The sequence below is a fragment of the Gymnogyps californianus genome, chromosome 6 (assembly GCF_018139145.2).
Source record: "Gymnogyps californianus isolate 813 chromosome 6, ASM1813914v2, whole genome shotgun sequence".
Lineage (NCBI taxonomy): Eukaryota > Metazoa > Chordata > Aves > Accipitriformes > Cathartidae > Gymnogyps > Gymnogyps californianus.
In genome coordinates, this window is record NC_059476.1 from 3,207,195 (window position 1) to 3,230,566 (window position 23,372).

A 23,372-nucleotide genomic window follows, 5' to 3' on the forward strand; every position below is an offset into this window, starting at 1 on the left:
GACATTACTGATCATCTTCACATACCAAAGTGCTTAATTTATCTTCTGATAAGATCATAGTAGTATAAGATCTCTGTAATTAGGGCTTGGGTTTTGATCAGTCAATAAATTCATTATGAGTACAGTGAAATTTGGAAAAAAGTATTTAAGCCATACAACTAGATAAAACTGCCTCTGAATGCTCCTTTTTAAAGAAAATGTAAAAGCTCCACGAAATAATTCTGCAGTTTTATAAGCTTCCCGTGTTCTTCCATGAAGGTTAATTTGACTGGAAAAAAGAAGTTCCTATATAAGAAAGTCCATTGCAGTGATGGAAACACTCATTTAATTAGACAACATCATCTTTGAAAAGAGTAGCAGAAGCTCTGCAGAGATGGGAATGACCGCTGTCTTGACATGCCTGCTGCACCTCTCACTTGATATTCTCTGTAAATTTGGTATCATGCTAGCAATTACGTTGCACCAACCAATTAGTAGCGAGTAACACAGGATCCAGAACCGATTCATATATAAGGTTATTGATGCAGCCTTCTCTCGTGAAAGCAAACTACTGATAACCACCTATTCGTGGTGGGCGAAGAATAATTTAGAATACGAGTGTTGTCAGGCAACAGATAATTGTGTGTGAGTATGTGGGGAGGGGGTGAATATCTGAAACTGGACTTTCAAACCTTCAAGCACAAGCCTGCTATCTGCCAGCTACAACTGGCACGGGCTGGTTGTAAACCGTGATGACACCTGGATGAAACAGAAGTGACACACACCGAGCCCTCCTATTAATAAACAGACATGAGACAGAGCCAGCGATTACGAGGCTGACCACGCGCTGCGCTTCTGCACATACATTATTTTGACACATCTCACTATCCAAATCCATCACGGGTTCTCATTTACTCCGTCTCACCCGTGACAATTTTGAGCGCAGTTTTTCTAGGCTGCTGTGGATCCTTCAGCATCACCTTAGACCAGACTTCATCACCCGGTCTTGCTCATGAGAACATCGTGTGAGATGTGCCAAAAGTCATACTGAAGTCGGCACATCGAGGGTCTGCCACTTCGTTCCTACCCACACGGCCGCCTCCTCTGTCCCAGAAAGAAGAAAGAAGGGCTTGACCGATCTGGTGTTGACAAATCCAAGCTGGCTGTTATTCTTTCAGTCGTTTTCTTGAAGGTACTTATAAATTGTCATCGTACTAAAGAAAAGTATGTCTTCCGCTGTAAAACCCCCAAATATTTTAGAAGCCAGAACTAAGAATCCATTAGAAAATTCACCAAATAACTGAAATCTTGTAATTGAATTAGCGATGGTACAAGTGAGTTCTAAAATTCTCAACAGAATGAATCCAGTAACTATAATACAAAATCTAGTAACTAACAGTAGTTTATTACTAAAATCTCCCTTTAAAAGCTCTTTAAATCTTTATTTTAATTTCCATTTCTAGTCAAATCTGGATTCCAAATTTTTGGAAAAAAACAATCCTTAATTTTTCCCCCCTCCATTTCATCATCATCTTTTTCTAAGCTAGCAAACTTTCAGCTTCCAAGTTCCTAATGCAAGAGAAATCAAAATGCCTTTTTCTTCATAAAACACAGCAGTAACAGTGCTTTGGGAGTAATTTCAACTTAAAAAGGGCCCACGAAAGTAGAACAATGGAAAAGCTGAATTCTTACCCACAAAAGATAACAATTTCCCTTTTATATCACTAATAGGGTACATGTCTCCAGAGTGCAAAAATTGTAAGATAAATTTTATCTTTAAACCGCTTGACATTATCTGTACAAAATTCCTGAAGACAGCAGTGGGAATTGTGCAACCACTCCTGTAAACTAATCTCAAAAGTGTTTCCTCTATTTCACCTACAAGAGAAAATGAACCACACTAACGCCAAGCATTAAAAATTGACTTGGTCATTTTGGAGCTCATCAAGAAGTTTGCAGAGACGGAAAATGGAGAGTTTTTCTCTCACCAGTAAACTCCTTTTCATATTATTGATCTATGGACTTCAAGAAGCTCAAAGTAATATTCTGACATGTAATTGCCCTCCCTCTCTATAACCAGGGGAAAATTAGTCATACCAGTCACCCACTGAAAGCTCTTGACTGGGAAGAGCGGAAAACTTGAGTCAAACCATGTTGGGCTTTGCTCATTTTTGTTCTTCAGATGACAAATGGGAATATGCCTTGAAGGGTTATCATGTCCTCCTTTCCAGCCAGCATTTGCATTTTTCCAGTCATAAGCAATCTTCTCCAATATCCAAGACCTCTCACAGATGACAGTGACCTTGCAGTGACATCAACCAGCTCTCCAGCATCCTTGGATGCCTCCCATCTGGTCTGATGGATTTGAGCAAGTCCAACTGACTGACTTGCCCCGAAATACAATCTTCTTCTTCTGTGGCTAACGCTCTTCTCCCACAAGCTCTGCTAGTCTGTTTGGGGATCTGGAGATGCGAGTGCAAGTCTTGCCATTGCAATGGTCAGGCTTAGTTAAAATACGACTGCTGCAATGTGCAGAGTTGAATGCATTGCATCAAAAAGATGAGACGTAGGGAAATCCATGCAAATTGTATTTTCTGTCTGAAAACACTCTAATGATGCTCACCTGGCTGGCTTTGGCAGGAGGAATCTCCATTTAAATCTCCATTTAAACAAACCAGGGATGATCCAAAATTTACTGAAGTCAATGGAAAAACTCACTGGCTTCAAAGGAGTTTGGGTGAAAAGCCTGAGACGCGCAAAAGGGATTTTATCTGAGTTTTTTGCTGAGCTAATACTGGGCCTATGCCACATCAGACAAAACAACTCTGATCTTCCAAGATGTCAGAAGACACATCTGAGAGATCAGCTCATCTCTGGATGGAAAAGGAGGAGCAAATCCAGGAACAGAGGAACTATGGCTGAACATCTAAGTAATATTCAGCTACAAATACCACACAGAAAGACTTAAAGGATCTAGTCATCACAGGTCAGAGAGAAAGTTTTGAAAGTCCAATGTAAATGACACAGCCACCAACGAAAGACTCTGCTGAGTTAAAAGCTGGCTCTACAAGTACTTGTGCAAATCCTTAAAAGAACATTACATTTATTTCTGGAGGGCAAGTTTTAAACTATTGGCCTCAGAACAGGTGCCCAGGCAGAGATTTGGAGGTTACAGTTAGTTCACGCACTCCCTGCTCCAGCTTAAAATGGCCTTGCTTTCAGTTTCAGAGCTAAAACTTCTCAAGTTACCTAAGCCTTTAGGACCGTTTCAGTGAATTAAATATACACCAAGAAGAGAGGGCTTAAGAGGGATATGCCCTGTAGTTAATGTTCTTACATGCAGCCACCAGTGGAACTGCTTACGATTTTCTGCTCAAAACAGCCTTTCAAGAATACATAACTGCCATGCACGAAATGACCTTGTAACATTTCCACCAAAAAGTGTCTTGCAGTAGCCAGCTGAAAGATGAGAAAACCCATCACCATCTATTGGGAACCATAAATTCAAAAGGCTGCTAAAATGGCAGCATTTATTTTACTTAGGATATACCATCTGTTCCTTTTATCAGAGAGTCATATATAGCTTTTGGTTAAGATTTTCATACGAGGTACCGTGATTTTTTTACACTGTAAATAAAATCTGTATTTTTGATTCTTTATCACATGTATTAACATCGTAGCGTATTCCCTTAGAGTTATTTTTGGTCTAAAAATAAACTAAATCGTAAAAATCAACATTTTTATTTAAAAAGAGAAAGAACACTGCTCAGAATTAGATAAAGCATTACTTGCTAATAAAGTTACCGTTTCTGAAAGGATCACTGCTTCAGACTGCTGCAGAGAAATATCAGTAGATTTAAATTCTTTATCAAATATCTCTTGATGCTTGCTGTTCCTTTTCTCCTTCTTCTTTTCTTTCTTATCTTTATCTAGGTCATCCTTGTCCAATTTATCTTGAGACCTAGAATGCATCTTTTTTGGCAGGAGGGGCTCCAGCACAAACCTAAAAAAAATTGTTGTTGCTTAGATCAATAAAATACTATTTTCAAAACACCTAATTTTCATTTACATATTTCCCAAAGTCTCACTTGAGTAAAAGATGCTTTGCTAATCCAGGAAAACTCATTAGAGAGAAAAGGAGGGGGCAGAAGGTCATAACAATCATAACTGTCTTACAATAAAATTTACTGCAGAACTGCTGAAGAACCAGTACTGCATATTTCCCTCCTCTGTAGTAAATTTACTGGTTTACAGCTACACAAACGCCTGAGTTTCACTGTATGTGGTTTACATGAAAATGAGTTTCTCATCCAGCACTCCCACTATACACGCTGTGGCACCACGGCAGGCGTGCCAGCAGACGCCTGGAAACTCCCGTGGAAACGAGCACTACACGAGTGCAGGTGATTGTACAATGCATTAAAGAAATGTCACCCCTCCTTCCCCTGCACCTTGGAGGCAGTCCCTATGTCTACCAATGGCTTTAAGGATTTCTTTAAAAAATAGCCAAGTCCCCAAATTCCTCCTGGGCTATTTTTCTTTTTTTTTTGGTGAAGAAAGACGATATATTTTTTCCCCAGAGAAGGAGTAACAGTTGAGAAATTGTTTTGCAGAGGTGTAGTGATTTTCTGTTCAACGTGCACAACATAAAACGCTTTCTAATCCTTGTAACTCAAAATTACAGTACCTTTTCACAGAAAAGCAAACAATATCACCCTTAATGCAAAGGAAACACCTACACGTTGCACAAAAGCATGAGGTATAGAGGTTTAACTGCAGACGCAAGCACCATGCCCGTCTGTAATAACACCCTGTGTGTGTACGTTTGGTTTTGCATGCATGCATGAGGATATTTATCCATACGAGTGTGCACACATATACTCACAGATCCACACCTCTGCTCACCTACAGCATGCCCTGGCGAGGGGGAGCCAGGAGGGCTGAGCTTAGTTGTTCTGATATTACAGATAAACTGAAGAATGAAAAATCGGTCAGATAATAACGAAGGGCAAGGTTAGTTGCCAAAAAGCAGATGTATTTTCCCACCTGGAATGCTTCAAGTGTGTGAATACAGGCAAGGCTGATATACTACTACCATCAGCTCTGCAATTTTTACAGTCCATGACTATTTTTTTTCTGGCTACAAAGGAAAAAATCTTTAGTAGTTCAATGAACTTTTAAAGGAAATCTTCATTTTTTAAGGAGTTTTTATTTTGTAGGGAAAGCACTATTCTAAGTAATATTGGAACTCTTTTTAGCTAGTTTTCACTCAGTAGTTTAAAGGAATCTCTCTTATCTCACCTTTTTTTAATGACTAGTTTAAATAAAAGGTAAAGAGATATTTTGCTCTTAATGAGCTAAAATATTCTTAGCTGAAGTATTTTATAATTTATTTTATATTATAAACTAAACAAACTTCTAAAATCATATCCTAGTCAAAATTACACGGACAGATTTTAAGAGGATGTCTCAAATCATCACATTACAAACCAAACCCAAACCAAAAATCCCCAAGCAAAGAAACGAGCTTACTTTTTAACATCGGAAAAGTATTTACTATGCCATGGGGATGCATGCACGTACAGGCCACGATCTTCGCTGTGAAATACTGGAGGATTCATATTTCAGACAATCTGCAGTGAAGTTATCCTAATCATCTCCATTAGCAGCAATATCCAGCAGCAATATCCAAAATGATTATTATTTTTTTGGTTGTTTGAAGCACTAAAGGCCCTTCAGTTTTCAGCCTGAGTTAGCTCATTTGATGGAAAGATGCTCAAACCAGTACCTGCGGCAATGGCCCCTGAGCTGCTACCCTCACAGCCAAAGCCAAAATCACATGGGTTGGGAGACAAAACTGCAAGCTTTTTTCATCCCATTTTACAGACTGGGAAAAGGGAGGGCAATGACTTGCCCGGGGCCACAAAGCACATCAGTGACAAAGCCCAGACCAGAAGACAGCTCTCCTGACACCGTGTGTTTTAGCCACCCAGACTGCATATTATAGCCGCTTCTGCCGGGCTCCGCTGGGCTGGCGGGCAGTGACAGCCGCTTCGCAGGCTGACTGCGGGTTTACAAGGGGAATTGCCATTCTTCAGACAAGGATTAATTGCTTCCCTTCCAGGCATTACTATTATTAGTACTATTAATTATTTGTATGCAACGTATCGGTGATAAAATGGGCTAGCACGCCATGCTCCTACTTGAAGTACATTAGGACTTTGAACAGACGGCAAATCACACAGGCACACTGGGACTTCCCTGCTTCCAACCACTGCTTGTAAGTGCTCAGATTTGTACTTCTAAGTCCCATTTTAAGCAGTGAATAAACCCAAGGTCCTTTTTTAAAGTCAGAGTTTTATTTATACATAGAGTTGGGAGTTGTAAAACACATACTATGTCAAGGTCTGCTTTGAGTTTTTAGTGTTTAAAAGCTCCAAAGCAGGAGAAGCTGGAGATGGCATAAAATGTAAGTTGGGTGATTTGGGCAAGACAGTCTGTCAGCTCCATTTTTAATTGTTTTTCTTAGTTTCATCTCTAATCTCATTAACATATGAAGAGGGGGGAAACAGAAAGCAGGAGAGGACAACTGACCATGAACCCAATCAACTATGCTAGGTACACGGGTGAACTTCTTCCAAGTTAGTAGTGACAAACCACCCACATGATTTTTACAGTCATTTGAATTTTTGAGGTCTTTCATTACGTTATTTACATCTGATGATTTTTCTGCTCCTGCTCCACTGATCAAGCAAATAAGCATTTGTCATGACAGCGTTTTTTTCAGATCTTCTCAGTGATAATAGTTTTTCATTATATTTTCCTCACATGTATTCCAGCTGTATTGCCCCGGCTCAGAGCAGGAGCTGAGCTGCACCGTGATCTTTGTGAGGTTTTTTTTTAAGATACATACTGAGTAGACTCATGAGATCCTCCAAAACTGCTAAGTGACACCTGCCACAACAAAGCTGGGATGGAGATGCAAAAATTAAGAAAATAGCATCCAATGGAGAAAGAAAAATACATATAATGATTTTGAAAGGAAAAAGAGAAAGAGGTAGAGGCAGGCAGGGAAAGAATCAGTGTTTTTCTTCTGAGATAAAATAAAGTTGCCTGCTAACCTGGGATGGTAGTTATCCTCAAGTTCCAGCAAGACAACTTTCGTGGATGAATTAGTCAAAATGCATTATCGTCTGTGCTGTCCTCCATTTAGATCAGCGTGACTCACCGCACACACGTTACAGAGGTAATGAGAGCTGAATTGCGCTCTGTTTGCTGTTCTTCCCAATGGGTAAATAAACTGTTTGTAATCAAGGTAAGTATCATGTTGGTCCTTAGGTGCTGTATTTAATTTTACTTGATGCCTTTACTCTCTAGTCAGGTAGTAACTCCCTCTGAAGGTGCACAAGGGACCCTGACGTTTCTAGCACATCTCTGTAAGTTAGCAGCCCTTCAGGAGGCTTTTAAAAAACTGCCGCCTTGGTCAAATATTGAGTTTCTGGATTACGGGAATGCCTGGGGGGAGGAAGAGGCAGAAGGGACTTCTGAGGCTGCGTGGAAACTCCAGAAAGAAAGCAGATTATTTTGTTCTTTTGAGGGATGCGACCGTGAGACAGGGCTTATCAACAGAATTCCCAGTTCTCACGTGAAATATCTTGATAAGTCTTGAAGTACAATCTTGCCATAAGCAGCTTTTCCTCTGGCAGCAAGAGCGAGGAGAAATGATTGAGCAGCCAGCTAATCCCTTCCTTCTCCCAAGCTCCACCTGTTCACCGCGACAGGACCGGCTGAACACACGTCTCACCACCGACTTTGCAAAAGATCGCTTCTGAACTATTACACTTGCAATACTTCACAAGGGGATAATTTATCTCCTATTTGTTTGGGGTTTTTCATTTGAATGCTTAGAGGGTTTTGTTTAACTTTGTTTTAAAGAGGACCAAGAAGAGCATTATATTTATCTTGGTTAAAAAAAAGGACAAGGAATATATCTTGAGATAAATGTCTATATAGGTTGGGGTTTTTTAGCCAGTATTACGCTGTCACTTAAAAGCACCATCCCCACCCCACACTAGTTACTCACACCGTTGTGTCACATTAATGTTTGTGGGGTATTATGATGAACCAAATCTGGAATAAAACACAGTGGGAAAAGACCCAACCAAAAAACCCACAGTTCCTTATGAGATCAAACAAATGTCATGCTGCCACACAGGAGGAGTCAGTAGGATCGGAAGGAGTAACACCGTGACAGCACTCAGATCTGGAGCGGGGCGGTGACAATCCTCGAAACCTATAGATGTGCACACCAAATCATGCTTTACAGAGGTAAGCCCTGAATGACTGTTTCTTACGCACCCATCTGAGCCAGGTCGAGAAGGTGTGCTGTCGGAGGAGATGGAAGACACTGATGCAACAGAGAGGGGTCTTGAAGATGATGGCATCGTGAAGGATCTCACCATAGACCGTGGCCGACTGCCTCGTCTATCATCCAGACTTGAAAGCTGCAATAAAGAAATACAAGATCTTACTTCTTAAATCACAATTTTTGGTTACCAAAAATAATGTGGAAAGGTTCAATGCTTTTTCTTCCATGCAGAGTTTTATATTATTTAATTATACATTGTGTTTAACAACAAAGAAACAAATTCTAAAGAAAATCCATTTAAAGGACTAAGAAGAAATATTTAGGTCTTCATAGGCACATGCATAATTTTAAACATATTCCAATAATTCATTTGTTTCAATGGTATTTACATGCTTTTTTACATCTGGGCTTTAAAAAAGGAGCTTTCTACAAATAACTTCTTTTTTAAATTCATCTCTGCAATTGAAGTGACTGCCCTGTCAGTATATTTAAATGAAATGGAGTTTTTTAAAAAAAAAAAAAAAAAGAAAAAAAAGAAAAAAAGCACTAACAGGGACTTTATGTCAATAAAGCCAATTTAGAGAGTGACATCTAGGTTAAGAAGAAAATATATGAAAGATTTCTTTTTTATTTCAGACAATTTCAGAGTTCTGAATATTTATACAAGCTTTGTTAGTCATTAATAACTGATATATGCATAAAATAATTGAACTCTTTCAGTCAACAAATAAGAATCTCATGCTGTTTAATTACAGGTATATTTTCCACCCTGTCAACTACTGGTAAATTGGCCTTGTACAAGGAAGACAGAAGCGATAAAAATCCATCAATCCTGACAATTCCTACTGGTGGGAAGAGTGAAATTAGAAAGATAACACCACCTGCGTATGACTTTCCAGTCATCTCCCTGATGATGTAAATGTATATTATTGAAGTGACTGACATGCAAGTATCATTAATGTCAATTATTCCTGTTCTCCTTGGGAATAAATTACTATTTGAACTTTTCTCTTCCTAAATATATTAGCAAGATGGGATTTGAAGGACTACAAATGGAACACCACTTAGAAGAACACCATAAAGGCTGGCACGTTCCCCATAAGATCTCCGTGTTCCCATTAAAAAAAAAAAGTCATCGCTATAGACAAAAGTGAAAATTAATCTCTGAAGGAAGGCCTGTCATAAAACACAACAGGATACTTCACTGGCATGTACTATTCCACCGAGGTTTTGGGCACTCAGAGAACAAGGTCCCTTGGCACGTTTTTGCTGCCCCGCCTGCTGCAGCATCTTTCTTGCCGCCTCCTTGGTCCGGGACGCTCTGCATCTCACTGAGCAGAAAGCTGGAGCTCTCTCCCTCACCGTACCCCGCACCATCCACTCTTCAGAATAAATCTCTGTGGGATTTTCCAGAGATAATTTGGAACCAAATTCACACCCTGTTTATATTGATGTGATTGGCATAACATTCATAAACTCAGTGGCATGCACCCATTAGGGACCATAATCAGAACGGGATGAAGAGGGTGCTGGTTTAAGGCTGTTCAGGCGTATCTTGGTTGCTTCATTCTTTTTAGAATCAGTTTAGTGACTGCTGCTCATTTAGGGGCAGAAGTAAAATTGGAGAACTTGTAATTGTTATCAATTTCTTTTTTTCTATTTCTCAATCTTTTATTTCTTAATTTATTAAGGATTAGATTGTGATGGAGCTCCCATCTGATATTCTTGCCTTGGAGGGTTTAAGGATGGGAAGGCAGGAAGGACACGAAGAGGGCACTATTTTCTCTGTGATCTCCTCTCTGTGCAATTGTGCTTTAGACACCGAGTTTTCAGGTACAAGGCAAAAACCACAACTGCAGACGTTTTTAGCGCCATGGCTGCAGAGATAATCTTCAAAATCTGAGCCCATGAAGTAATATCTGCCTCAATACGTATGCGAATTGATGCAGCACCTCCAAAAATGATGACCCAACCCCAACTGGGGCAACCACGCAATTTGGCATTTTCATAAGGAAGCCACCACTCACTTGCAGGGAAGCACCTGCCATTTGATACTAAGTCCTTTGCCTGCTGGGACCTGCTAACTGGCTTTCTTATTAAAAGACAGTTAATGAGATTACAGTGCGAGCTCCTTATCTGCTTCCAGGGTGCCAGGGAAAGCCAGGGATGGAGACGAGACGGCAGTCCAAAGTGCAGGCTGGCAACCTGGCTTTCCTGCCCCATGGCCCAGTAACTAATGGTCTGCTGGTGACTTCCTTTGTTTTTAGATGGCTTTTGCTGACAGAAGGTGGATCTGTGCAATTTTAAAAATAAATCACCGCTTTTCAAGATCATTTGGTTTTAATACCAGTCCTCTTTGTGGGAAATGGTTTTTGGTATAGGATATTCTTGAGTCCAACTTGGGGAAAATGCATATTGTCCTAAATATGATACCACACTGTTTGCTCTTTTGGAGGTGAAATTTTCTCTAAAAATTGGGTAAGTGCTACAGCTTGAAGCCCACTTACGTATCCTGAACCAAAACAAACAAGGCAACTCAACAGCGAGTAGATCTGACGATTCCAAGTTCAGCTAAAAACCTTTGCAGCAAAGGGGGGGACCCCAGAATTTCCTGGCACTTCCAACGTGCCAAGGACAGGCCACCTCCACCACGGCACCCTGCAGTGCCATCCTCCTCCCCAGGGGAGCGGGGTGCGTGGGGTGTCCCCTTGCCAAAGTGGGGGGGGGGCTGCAGAGCCACTAGGCAGGAGAGGAGCCACAACTTGCCATCACATGGCTGGTGGGAGGGAGCCAACTTGCATGCCAAGTCATAGAACCATAGAATCATAGAACCATAGAATGGGTTGGGTTGGAAGAGACCTTAAAGATGATCTAGTTCCAACCCCCCTGCCATGGGCAGGGACACCTTCCACTAGACCAGGTTGCTCAAAGCCCCATCTTGGCAGCGTATGCATGATATGCTGGCTACCTCTGCGTTAGAGGACACATGGGTCTTTTCTGGTCAATATATGTGCTTTTATTTTCTGGAGCAGTGAGAAAATATGTACTGCATATGCAAGTTTCATCTACTGCTGTCATTTCACAAATAAACCTTAAAATTATAGCACGTTTATGTTTTACGTTTATCATATATTAGCACCCAATCCACGTGGCTTTTGACTGAATTATCAATTATATTCTGAATTACGAAGCTGTATGCTGGCTTTTGGCCTTCCTCCCCGATGGGTAACGCTCAAATTAAAAGCAGAACAAAACCCCACTGGAAACACCACCAAATTCTTGGCTGTGCCTTAAAGATGAAAGAGCAACTGAAAACAGCACGTTGGAATGAGAAAAGCATGAACTCCAGCACTACTAAATCTCATTAAGTAGCAGCTATCTTTTTATTGCCTGCCTACATTTAGGGTGGTGCCAGAGTACATAAGACAGCACACTACTGTACAGCAGCACAGCCCTCACATCTCAGAAGGAATTAAATCTACGGAAAGGTGACAGTCAGCTCTAGAAGAACCATGCTATAGTGGCATTTTTTTTTTTTTTTAAACCCAGTTCCTTAAAAATGGAATATTGAAGAATTATCTTGACTTTCAAGGAACAGATTCAGGCGATTTAGAAATTGGTCCCATGCTAGAAAATGAAAGTACCAAGGCTTTCTGAACATCTCTTATAGCATCTGCTCGGTATTTAATAATTTGATGACCACTGAGAACAACCAGGCAATGCTGCATCAACACTGCTTTTTTAATTAGTGGGAATTGCAATACAGAAATACACAGTTGCCCGTAATTTAAAGAAATTCCACATATTTAGGAAACATAAAGTTAGGAGGTAACTTACGACAGCGCGGACCCCGTACTGTTTTTCCACTTTGTCTTTCAGCTGCCTGAAGCAAGCCTCCATCCGCTCGTGGAATGGCCGCAGCGCCTCCGTCACCTTCTCCCCGTGAATCCGGATGCCTTCCGCCAGGAACGGGATCTGGAAAGCAGAGTTACGCTGCTTCAGCCTGCCCAGTGCTTCCTAAGCGAAGGGTTAGGGCAAGACTCCCGCATATGTTGCAAGAGGAGTGAAAGATCTCATGGAATAATAATAATAATAATAATAATAGTAACAATAACAATAATAATGATCATCATCATCATCATTCATTGTCGATGAAGCACAACATAGTAAAAAAGGATCTAAAAATGTGTTATACATTATTTCCTTTTTTCTCTGTTAACTAAAGTCCTTTAAAATTAATACACCCATAGTTCTGCCTAGTAATCGTATACTGGAGGCACAGCTGAAGTTATCAGATAGCACAAATATTCCTCTCACACCGGGTTATTAATATCAGTCCTTTCCCAGTTTCATGAGAATAAAACCTTGAAGGAGAAAATACTTGTATGTTTTCTTTAATAAATGCTATTTCTAAAACTGCAAATGAGCTACATCCTTGGACACGTATATATTGCAGAGCAATATTTATTAATAAAACATATAGTTCTATATACTATACATTTCTCCTTAGAAAAATTATTTTATTTTCTTTGGGAACAAAACAGAAGACAAAAAAAATTAAATTAATTCTCTTTTGTAACTGAAAATAATCATTTATCTTCAAGGCTTCTGTCAAAAATATCCATGCCAACACAGGATTATATAATTAGTTCATAGTGTGGAGGTGTAGCTGACCTTTTAAAATGTTTTAAGAGAGACATTTTCATTCCCACAGCTATCCAGACACACTATTAGAGTTTTCTACCTCCAGCTTAGGAAAAATATTTCCTCTTCCAGGTCCGTTTCAGCCCACACAGTGCTCTGATTCTAACTTAGATATTCTCTGCAGCAATCAAGCTAAGAGGCTTCTTCTTAATAATTCATAATTAAATCATAATACTGATTAAAAACAGATTTTTCTAATAAGACTGAGCAGCAATCAGAAGGAGTAGCTTTGTTAGTAAGGAGAATAATAAATACACAGATGAATACAGATGAACAAACTCAAGAAATCTTATCAAGATGATTCTCTGTGATTTGGCACTATTTAAATGGACACAGTTTATTCTCCTAAAAGGCTACAAAGAGAAGTAAGAATAATGACAAAATTTTTTAGTGTAGCCACTTCTATTTATAGCCATATGGATTTGCACTCTACAAAAATTAAACATTAAAGTCAGAAAACTTCCATGCTCTGAATAAGTAAATGAATTTCCAAATTTTCATAATTATCAGGCCACACTATGACCCTCCTATTTTGCAGGGATAAGTGGTCACTTGGCTCATTTATTTAAAAGAACCTGCTGACTTTTTAAATGGATTCTTTTAGAAAAATCAAATTACCAAGATGAAGTACACGTGGGGTCTGAAGATTCAGCTCCGAGATAATTTTTACAAGCAGAAAATGCACTAATGAGCCTGTCCTAGGGATCAGACATCTCCAATTTAGAAAATCAAGCAATATGAAGTAAATGACATTTTTTTGTAGGGAAAAGTCCCAGTCAGGAAAAAAAATGTAGGTGCTTCCTTCTGTGCCCCAAATTGAAGGTGCTAAGGAGGGTTCACTGTTGGCATACACCAGGTGGAGAGCTGTGCCAGCTGTGAAGAGCTTCTGGCACTTGGAGAAGCAAAATAATAGGAGGGCTGATGGCCAGGTCTGCCGGAGCGAGTGTGGGTTGGGTTGGGCAAACGTGAGCACCTAAAGGTTGCTGGCCTCCTGGTACAGGAACTGTTGAGTCAAGAGACTGAGGAACAGGCAAGAGGAGGCACCAACTATAAGGGAATGAAAGAAAACCAGAAACCACAGAAGAAGAAGAAGAAAAGGTTTGTTATTCCTTAACAGAAGCTGAATTTAATAAACTTCCCATGGGTTTGCTACGGAACTTCTGTGAGATTTCAGAGTCAGCATATTTGGTCTCCCTATCCAAGACCACTTAATCCTTTAAACATTTATCAAGTACAGAAAGAAAGTACCTTCGGACTGCTCTACCATTTCTGCTTCACTTTCTTCTACTAACTCCAAAATTCTTCCAATGTTTCTTTTCCAGACATTGACCCAGGGAAATCTGGCGACGAGTGACACTGAATTTTAAACCTATACGAATCTTCATCGGATGTGGAGACAGAGGCAGAATTTTGCCACGTTCACAATATTGCCAATTCATTTGGCTTTGAAGCAATGGGTGGGTTTGCTTACGGCTCTATTTCAAAAGACCCTACGGGGCACCCTCACCTTTGGAGAGGTGAATGAAAAAGTAAAGGTAACGTAAGTAGCTGAGCTAGAAACAAGTGAGCTGAATGAGAAAGGAAACCAGCTCAAGATAGCACTTATTTCATAACTCAAATCTTTATGGATTTTAAAATTGTATAAAGTTCCACTGCAACTTAAAATTATTCCTGATTTTTTTTTCTTTTTTTTTAAAGATCTTGATCTGCTTGCCTGAAAAGAATGAAAAAGCTACATAGATTTGAATTATTAAAATTAATCTTAAATCTTAAATCTTAAAAGAAAATCTTTCATAATAATGGTATCATAAAATATGATCATAAAAACTTAGTTTGGTATGCTACAATTCTTTCAGCTATGTAGAAGTAGCACAAGATTTTTATGTGACATACTAGTTTTGGTATGCTGTAAATACATTAGCTAAATGCAGAGTGACTAACATCATCGATCATTCATTTCATTACCATCGTTTCAATCAATCATTTCATTATCTTCACGTTAAAATAAAAGATCAGCTTGAAATGATGTAGTTGCATGGAAACATTTTTTTCTAAGTTGGAAAAGCACTAAGATGGACAAAAACAGACATTGCTTTACTAATGATATTTATCTGAAAAAAATCATAAACAGAAAAAAATCGTATACTTGAAGTTCACAGGAATTATAAAAGGATAATATCCTGAAGAGCATGAATTCCACAGCACAATGGAGAAAAAGGTAAGGCAAAGGGATAGAAGAAAAATTAAATTTAACTAGTCAGCTGATGATATGATTGTCAGGCTACTATTTCATATACCCAGATTGATTTATACAGCATAAAGAAAATCTCCGTGTGATTACAAAACTCCAAGCCCCACGTTATTGAAAAATGAAAACTCATTTTTGCTTTCAATCACTGCGAAGCCCGTGATGAATCCAGACCACTGCCTCACTTCAGAAAGTTTCCATAACAACTCCCTCTCCTGACACCGGCCGATCTTCGGCAGTCAGCTCCCCACCCCGCTCCCATCTACTTATGCTGCCTGTGTTCTGAAAACTGAAAGAATTTGAGAGGAGGTTTAAGTCTTAGGCTACATTAAATGTACATGAAACGTCTAAGGTAATTTAAAAGCACTGATTTCCACTGTGAAATGGCTAGACCTTTTAGTGAAAAGAATTTTCAAATATAAAAATAGTTTTTGATCCCTTCTCTCGATTTTTCTGGTTCCTATTGTTTTGGAACTACAATACTGATGGGAAATTATGTGTTTAAAACCACTGAATAATTGAAATACAATGTGATTAGCTGCCATACAGATTTTCAAATAGTAATATTATTTTAATACACAAATGTCACCAAAGTGAATCTTTGCTGAGGAAAAGTGCGTTTGTAATTCATTTGAAGTACCGCTATCAGAGGCAAAGACAGAGAGCTGACATGAAGTTAGTCTTCTGGGATCAAATTATTTTCCTCTATAAAACTTAAAGCTCCTAAAATCTAATCTTCTGTAAAAGCTCACAGGAAAATAAATAAATAAATACATAATTTTTTTGGCAGACCAAAAGAGTTTTTATTCAGTGATCGTTTTATGGTCTTCAGAGGATTTTTTTTTTTTTTTAATTCTGTATCTTTGGTTCTACTACCTCTAAGATTGAAACCTATAGAAATGTAAATTATTCCCTTTATTACAAAGACAAAATTGAATATAAAAAGACAACGATGCACTTTCTTCTTCTGTGGGAAAAACACTTTCAATCATATTGGTATTTTTTTAGTTATCATAAAATTATCTTGAGACCACTGGAAAATGTCCCGTATACAACTATGGAACAAAATTGGAACTGTTTCTTGTTTGTCCTGAAAAATATCCTTTGGTACACGTAAACGCAGTTCTTCATGCAAGAGGGTTCCTGCTTTGTCTCCGGCACAGGGCTGGAAACATGGGTTCCATTCCCGGTTCAAGAACTATTACCTGTGTGATCTTATATTTAAATGATTTCTGTTCTAACATGTCATCATAAAAGTACCAGGTAATTTCACATGCTTTATGAATCATTAATGTCTTTGTACCACGTTAAGTTATATAGCAAATGAAGCAAAGGTTTCACAACGTTTAGATGAATTTACTAAATATTTTGCATGCAAGTTAATTTTTGCAACTCTCACATTTAATATTCTGTGCTAAAAGGTACTGTAAGTATACATAGAAAGTTTAATAAATGGAAAATATGTTGTTTGAAGAAAGCAGTGAATATGTGAAGAAATACTGTCCCAGTGTGTGCAAGCAGGAGGAGGGATTCAGGGTTAGGCATTTCATCCTACTGTCTGAGAAGAATTTCTGAAATCAGCCTCAGAAAATTAAAATGCAAACCTAAATTGCCAGTAATACCAACCAACATTATTACAAAATATTTTCTCATTTGACATAGATGGGATATTTTCACTGTATTACGGTTATTAAAAAAAAAAAAAAAAAAGAAAAAAAAGGGGTTGATCATGTTTGTTCCTTGAGGCTTTATCAAATGACAAATGATGTCAGATTTGAAAAGATGAACTTTAGCTCAAGTTCCAAGACAGTTTTAAATGGCAAAGAAGTGTACACGGGGTGAAGAGTTTAATGTCTGAATTTTCTCCAAAGTGACACTAAACTGTCTTTGTACAGCAGTTGGCCCTGACCAACCTGCCTTAAAATTTTTTACCTGCCAAGCGATCAGATCCTTCAGTTTTTCAATCTTGTCATGATCTTCTGGATGCTCATGCATATATTTTTCAGTGAAAAAAGCCTAGTAAAGAGAGAGAAATGAGCAGTTATTTCAGAAAATGAATCAACATCTACTACCAGCGAAGAATTACCTACAGCAAAGATAAATGAATCAAACCAAAAGTTCTGCAAAACAGCAGTAAAAGCTACAAATACAAAGTGAAAATCTAGGAAAATCTAGAATTTAACAATGTTTAAAGATTAAGACATTAATCTTTTGCTATCAGTGAAGTAGGCAGAGGAGCACATGGTGATCAAGACCAAATCTCACAGGCAACCCTGCAGAGGACTTGGCACATCTCTGAATGTCTTTCTAGCAGTTCCCAGGGCATAAGAAACTTTAGGAGATGAAATGGGTGAGAGTTACAGGACAGACACGGATGGATACAGCAACATGTCCGTCAGCATGGACCTTCCCCATTTATGTTACAAAATACATGTTGTTTGTGTATGCTAGCTTAATATGATTAATATTCACAACATAAATAATAGATACAGTGTTTATAGTTTCCCAATGTTAATATCTTATCCCATATAACTTTAAAAGCTAATGTTGCAAACATGCAGTTAAGATTATTTAGACATATTTGCAACTAACTGGTATCTCAGAACTCTCTACCATTTGATTAATCCTTTAAAAACTCATGCATCTGAAAGCAAAGGAGAGAATTGCAATCAGTTACTTTGGTCACTGAAGCTCACCCAGAAATTCCTGCTTCAGCTCCGATGTCCAAGCGCATGAGAGCACACCCTGGGACTGCCGTTGGTCTCAGTGTCTAACTCTAGTAAGCAATTGTCCACCACGTCCCTACATAAGTACTCCCGCTGCCAAGCGTACCAACTCTTACTTCCAATGTAGGAAGACAAAAATATACCCAGAAATACCAGAAAGCCATTAAAAACGGTAACTTTTAAGCAACGTTCTACAAAACACATATGAGGGGAGACTCACATAGTGTTTATACACAAATGCACACACACACACACCCGTGCTCTCAGAGGTGAAGCACTGCCGGACAGATAATTTTGACGTTACCTTCTCATAGTTTGTGAACCCTCCCATGACTGCAGGATCCACAATGCCGTTAAGTAGCATCGAGAGAGGGTTAATGGGTAGATTTGGATCATTTAAATGCTGTTGAACCATATTATTGATCTTATCATTTGTTAGCTGCATGGTTTCTATTGCATTTTCCAGTGGACTAATTTCAACCTAAAATAAAAACAAAAGGAGGTTTTAACCAAGGAGCAGAGGTTTTAACCTGCCACAGAAGTGGCTGTCCACCAAACCACCACGATTAGAAACATTTCAGGAATTTCAGAACAAAAGATATTTTAACCAATAATTAACAGAAAGGGTGGTTTCCGGCATTTAGATATTTGGTATCTATATACTGCGGTAACTGATAGGATAATCAATATCAGTGGAGAAAGTTAAATGCATTTCGCTGCTGTAGGATGGATTACATGTCAGCACAACAGCACAACATTTAGAAAGGCTCTGACAGGAATCATGTGAGGTTTTTGGAGGATTATGGAGAACATCAGAGATTACGAGTCGGTGAGTTTTAGCAGTACAAAGAAGATCCAGCTTAATGTAACAGTAAGAAAGAAATGATAACTTAACATGGATTTTCTGATGGAAAATGTAATCCTAAGCAGCTCAAAAATCAAGCAGATATTTCTGCAGTGATTATTCTGGTGTATTTCCAAGGAAATCAAGTTTAATATGTTGAAGAGATGACTTCTAAGCTATCTGCTGTGCTTTCTCCCACGAGGTCACATTTTCTTCATCTGAACGTTGATAACTGAAGGAAGAAATTTTCCTTCTCACATAGCCTGGACTTCAATGAAGAGAGCTCCTCAGATGTCTTCATGGGGTGAATTAGCTCTTAAACTGTGTAAAACTTGCTTTATTTTAATTGACTGATCTCCAACTATTATTTATGACCAGATACTGTGTCTTTCCGAATGACAGTTGCTCTTGTTGAAAAAACAGTATTGAAATATTTAAAATATTGCTAAAATATGTACATTTAGTGAATGGGCTAAAAATCACTAACTTGCAGCAACCCACAGTGTAGACAGTCCTCACTGGAAGACATAGCCTACTTACATTAAAAAAATGATGTGGCAGGAATAGAAAAGGAAGGTTAATTGAGGCCTGTGAGGAAAATGCAAGTATATATTTGATTACATCCTAATTTACATAAATGCTACATAAACAAAGAAGCACTTTTACCTGGCTATCAGTTGCTTACCATGTTTCTGAGAACCACTTATAATCAAATCTCTAGCTGTTACTCTTACACCTGCCATCTGATTACATCAAGGATGTTTTAATTAGCATTTTTAAAAGTATGCCTGGTGAATTATTCTGGAAGGCAGGTAACGAGCCTGATGTTTCCGCTGTGGCGGTGGAGCAGACCAGGCTCAGACGGACAGATGACGACTGCCGTTCAGAGCTGAATGTGCTACGAGTGGAATTTGGACTGGCAAAGTAAGACCATATTCAACATCCAATTCGGCAAGAAATGTTGCAAGCATCATATGCTAAATTTAGGATTCTGTCATTTGTATTAATGGGCTTATAACTATGCAATAATTTGTTGATGAACCATTGCTTTTAAAGCTCTTGAATATCTACAGAAATTAGCACTCATTGAGCTGGCAGATATCTTTTTTGACTTTTCTGTATCAGCAATCATGGCTTTCTTTCTCATTCTCCTTTCTTTTACTACTCTTATAATCCTCCCTCTAATTTTTTAAAAGCAGATGGAGAATTGCAGTTCCCATCCTACTACTATAAACTGTGCTTTGGAACTTACTGAAAGCTACTTATTAAAAATATCTATACTTGTAAATTATGAGCCTTGTTCCAAGTAGCTTGCTAACTCTTATACAATCTCTTCAGGGCAAACAGAAATTATATACTCCTGATACATTTACAACACTAAAAAATTAAACATCAAAACAAAATAGAGATTAGTATTTGTACTTTTTAAAACCAAGTGCAATTCAAAATCCAGTTTCTAATTCAGTGGCTGGCCTCAGCAAATTTTTCCCCTACAACTACTTTTGTCCAGCTAAAACAAATCAGATACAGAATAATGAATGTGTACAACAAATTCCTTGCAGATAATGAACAGATTGAAAAGGTTTAGGTAAAAGTACTCAGAAGGAATTTTAAAAGCAAATGGATTTAAGGAAATTACGCATGTTCCTATGGGTTATGTAACATAATACACTGCATTTATTAAATTACTCAGTTCTCTCTCAGCACTGATTTGATATGATCTCACCTCTTCCTTTAAAGATATTCTAGTTCCATCAAAAAAATACGAAATGTGCAAAGCTACTTTAATTCATCGTGTTTAGTAAAACATCGACAATATCTGTATCCATAATAAAAATTTAGCATTACAGGGATGTAAACCTCGTGATCATGCTTCCAGCATTTTAGCTGACAGGAATCTTGAAAAAAGTCAATACCGATTTTGTAGTAACTATGCCAGAGCCAGGTCAAAAGTTATCCGTCGCTGTCTTCCCACATATTATTGAGTTCCATTCTGGTATCATTTTTCAGCTATGCGACTAATACAATCCTTGCTTACAAAAAGCTTATAGAAAGCACTCTCCCAGGATTTATGCACATTCCGATGACAAGCATAGCGTTAAAGGTGTGTGTATACAAACTGCCTGCATAAAGCAGCCTGTCAGGCTGTGCTCTTAACTTGTAAGGAAAAGGGACTTTCATCAGATTTGCCAGCCTTTATAAACAACACTTTTTGCAATCATGAAGATAAATACAATCTTCTCTATCAGGATTATATTAAAAATACAAAATTCATCAAAAATTCAATGTGTTTTATTCAGCTGCCTGTTACTGTCAAACATCACATTCATCTTTCTGTTACTATAGATACCATAGTAATTTTCTGCATTACTTCTGTTCATCTAAATACAACTGTCCAACATAACCTCAATGGAGCAATGAAAAAGGTTTTAATTAATCATATGCAAATTGTTCTTTTCCTTTAAAAATAAGCCTCACAAGAGAGATTTAAAAACTGCAGTAACAATGTTTTTATTGCTACTTAAAAATTACAGCTGCGTAAGAATAATTTAATCTTAAAGGCGTTTAATGGATATGTCTTATCTAAACAGTCTAAACGGTAGAACAGAGAAATGTGTAATTTGGAGTTACTCCGTGAGGTTGCTAGGGTATATTTTAGCTAACTATGGAAAAGAAACAAAACCAACCTTTAATCACAAATGATAAGTTGAGAAGAAATGCAGACGCATACAATGCACTCAATTTATGGTACATTTTGAATAAATTACAATCAAAATACCAAAATCCTCTTTTCCAAAATTCCGACTAGTTTCATTTTGATGTAGCAGGGTTCCCCTACACCACCTCAGGTCCCCCTTCATTTTAGGCACACGGCTTACGCCACAGGCTGTAATCGCTCGCCTGCTGAAAGCCAGAAATAAAAGTACTTCAAGCACTTGATCGGACCTTGCCCTAAAGGCCTGGAAGATTCAGCCCGCATTTCCTTCTCCCAGGAGTGGAAAAGCATTACTTGGGTCACCCTCAGTCAATAATAACCCTCAGCAAGCAAGTTCCCCTTGTCTTAGGATGCCAGATATAGCCACATTGATTGCTTGTTCACAGAACTGAAGCACAGTCATACAGAAATATAAATGCTCCCTGGCTGCCTAAGAGCCCCATTCTTTTATGCAATCTTAATAAAGCCAAATTGATCTTACCATGAAAACTGATTTGACTTCAAACCACCTCAGAATCCCTGGTAATTTATATGCTGTCACATAGATGGTTCTCTCAATCCACATATTCTGCAAACATAACATAAACATCACGTTATCAGATGGACAGCTTTTATCTTAAGCAAAGCCTTAAAACATTATCATCAGGAAAAGGAACCACAGTACGACAGACACTACGAAGCCAGGGGGAAATTTCAAACAGTATCTGCTTGGGGACATGATGGAGTGGCACCGATTTAAATCCGATACAAGATTTAGTAGAGAACAACTGCTCTCTTACCAAAGGAGAACGCTATGTAAAAGATCCACTGGTTTTACTGGACTGTCATTTTTCCCACAAGAGCTTTTAAGGACCATCTGCCACAAAACCACAACATCTTGATATAGGGAAAGCTTCCTCCTCAGGAGGGCAGAGGAGCAGAAGGACGGGTTTCCTGGGGAGGCTGTGCCGTCCCCATCCTCGGAGGTTTCAAGACCCGCTGGGGTAAAGCCCTGAGCAGCCGGGTCTGAGCTGGCCCTGCCTGGGGCAGGGCTTGGACCCGAGGTCCCATCCTGACCTGAATTCCTGATTCTGTGATATCATCTGAGCTGTAAACTGCAATGGCTTCATTGTAACGTCTCCTCACTGGTTTGAATTTAAGGATACGTGATTTAACATCTCTTCCTTCACGTGCGTGTATCTGGTTCATAACCGATGTCAAGATGTTTCTTGATTTTGTTAGAACTGACATATATTGGTAGTTCATCTTATCACTTTTTTAAAAACAGAATTGTTTATTCCCTCCTCTATTAACAGAAGAAGTGATTTCAAAGTGATTTAGATATACCTAAATTTCTTTATCTGTACTCAAAACATACCGTAAACTGTAGCACTTGAGTCTAGCATTATGCTTTTAGAAAAGAAGGGTCTCCTACCTCCTCAGCTAAACCCACGCAGACCAGCAAATTAGCAATTCTTGGTATAACAGCCACCAAGAGAAGCCACAGACACTAAAGGAGTCTCTGAAAGAATACCTAGTCTTAGCTGTAGGAATCCAAATACTCCGCATTTATTGGCACATTGATTAGATTAGAGCCTGCTACTACACAGAAAACCAAGATTAGAGCCTGCTACTACACAGAAAACCAAGTTCTTTGCTCAAGAAATGATGCATTAATTTATTACTTTAATTACTACTACTACTTTACTACTAACTGCGCCCACTAGAACCCCTGTGAATAAAATGGTGTCTATAAAAAAAAAAAAGGCAATCAACTTCATGTAACCTGTTGTAAACATTTTGATGAA

General features: G+C 38.6%; 1 protein-coding gene across 2 annotated transcripts in view; it reads right to left on the reverse strand.

Annotated features, from left to right (window-relative positions):
• The window catches only part of DOCK1 (dedicator of cytokinesis 1), a 318,400-nt gene that overhangs the window by 17,823 nt on the left and 277,205 nt on the right, over positions 1–23,372 (reverse strand). For both annotated transcript variants that reach the window (XM_050899443.1, XM_050899442.1), the window contains exons 44-49: positions 22,067–22,153; positions 18,330–18,506; positions 17,232–17,315; positions 12,185–12,322; positions 8,338–8,483; positions 3,784–3,982 (exon numbers count right to left, since the gene is read on the reverse strand). In XM_050899443.1, coding sequence (XP_050755400.1) covers positions 3,784–3,982; positions 8,338–8,483; positions 12,185–12,322; positions 17,232–17,315; positions 18,330–18,506; positions 22,067–22,153 — 831 coding nt within the window. The remainder of the gene's footprint in view (positions 1–3,783; positions 3,983–8,337; positions 8,484–12,184; positions 12,323–17,231; positions 17,316–18,329; positions 18,507–22,066; positions 22,154–23,372) is intronic.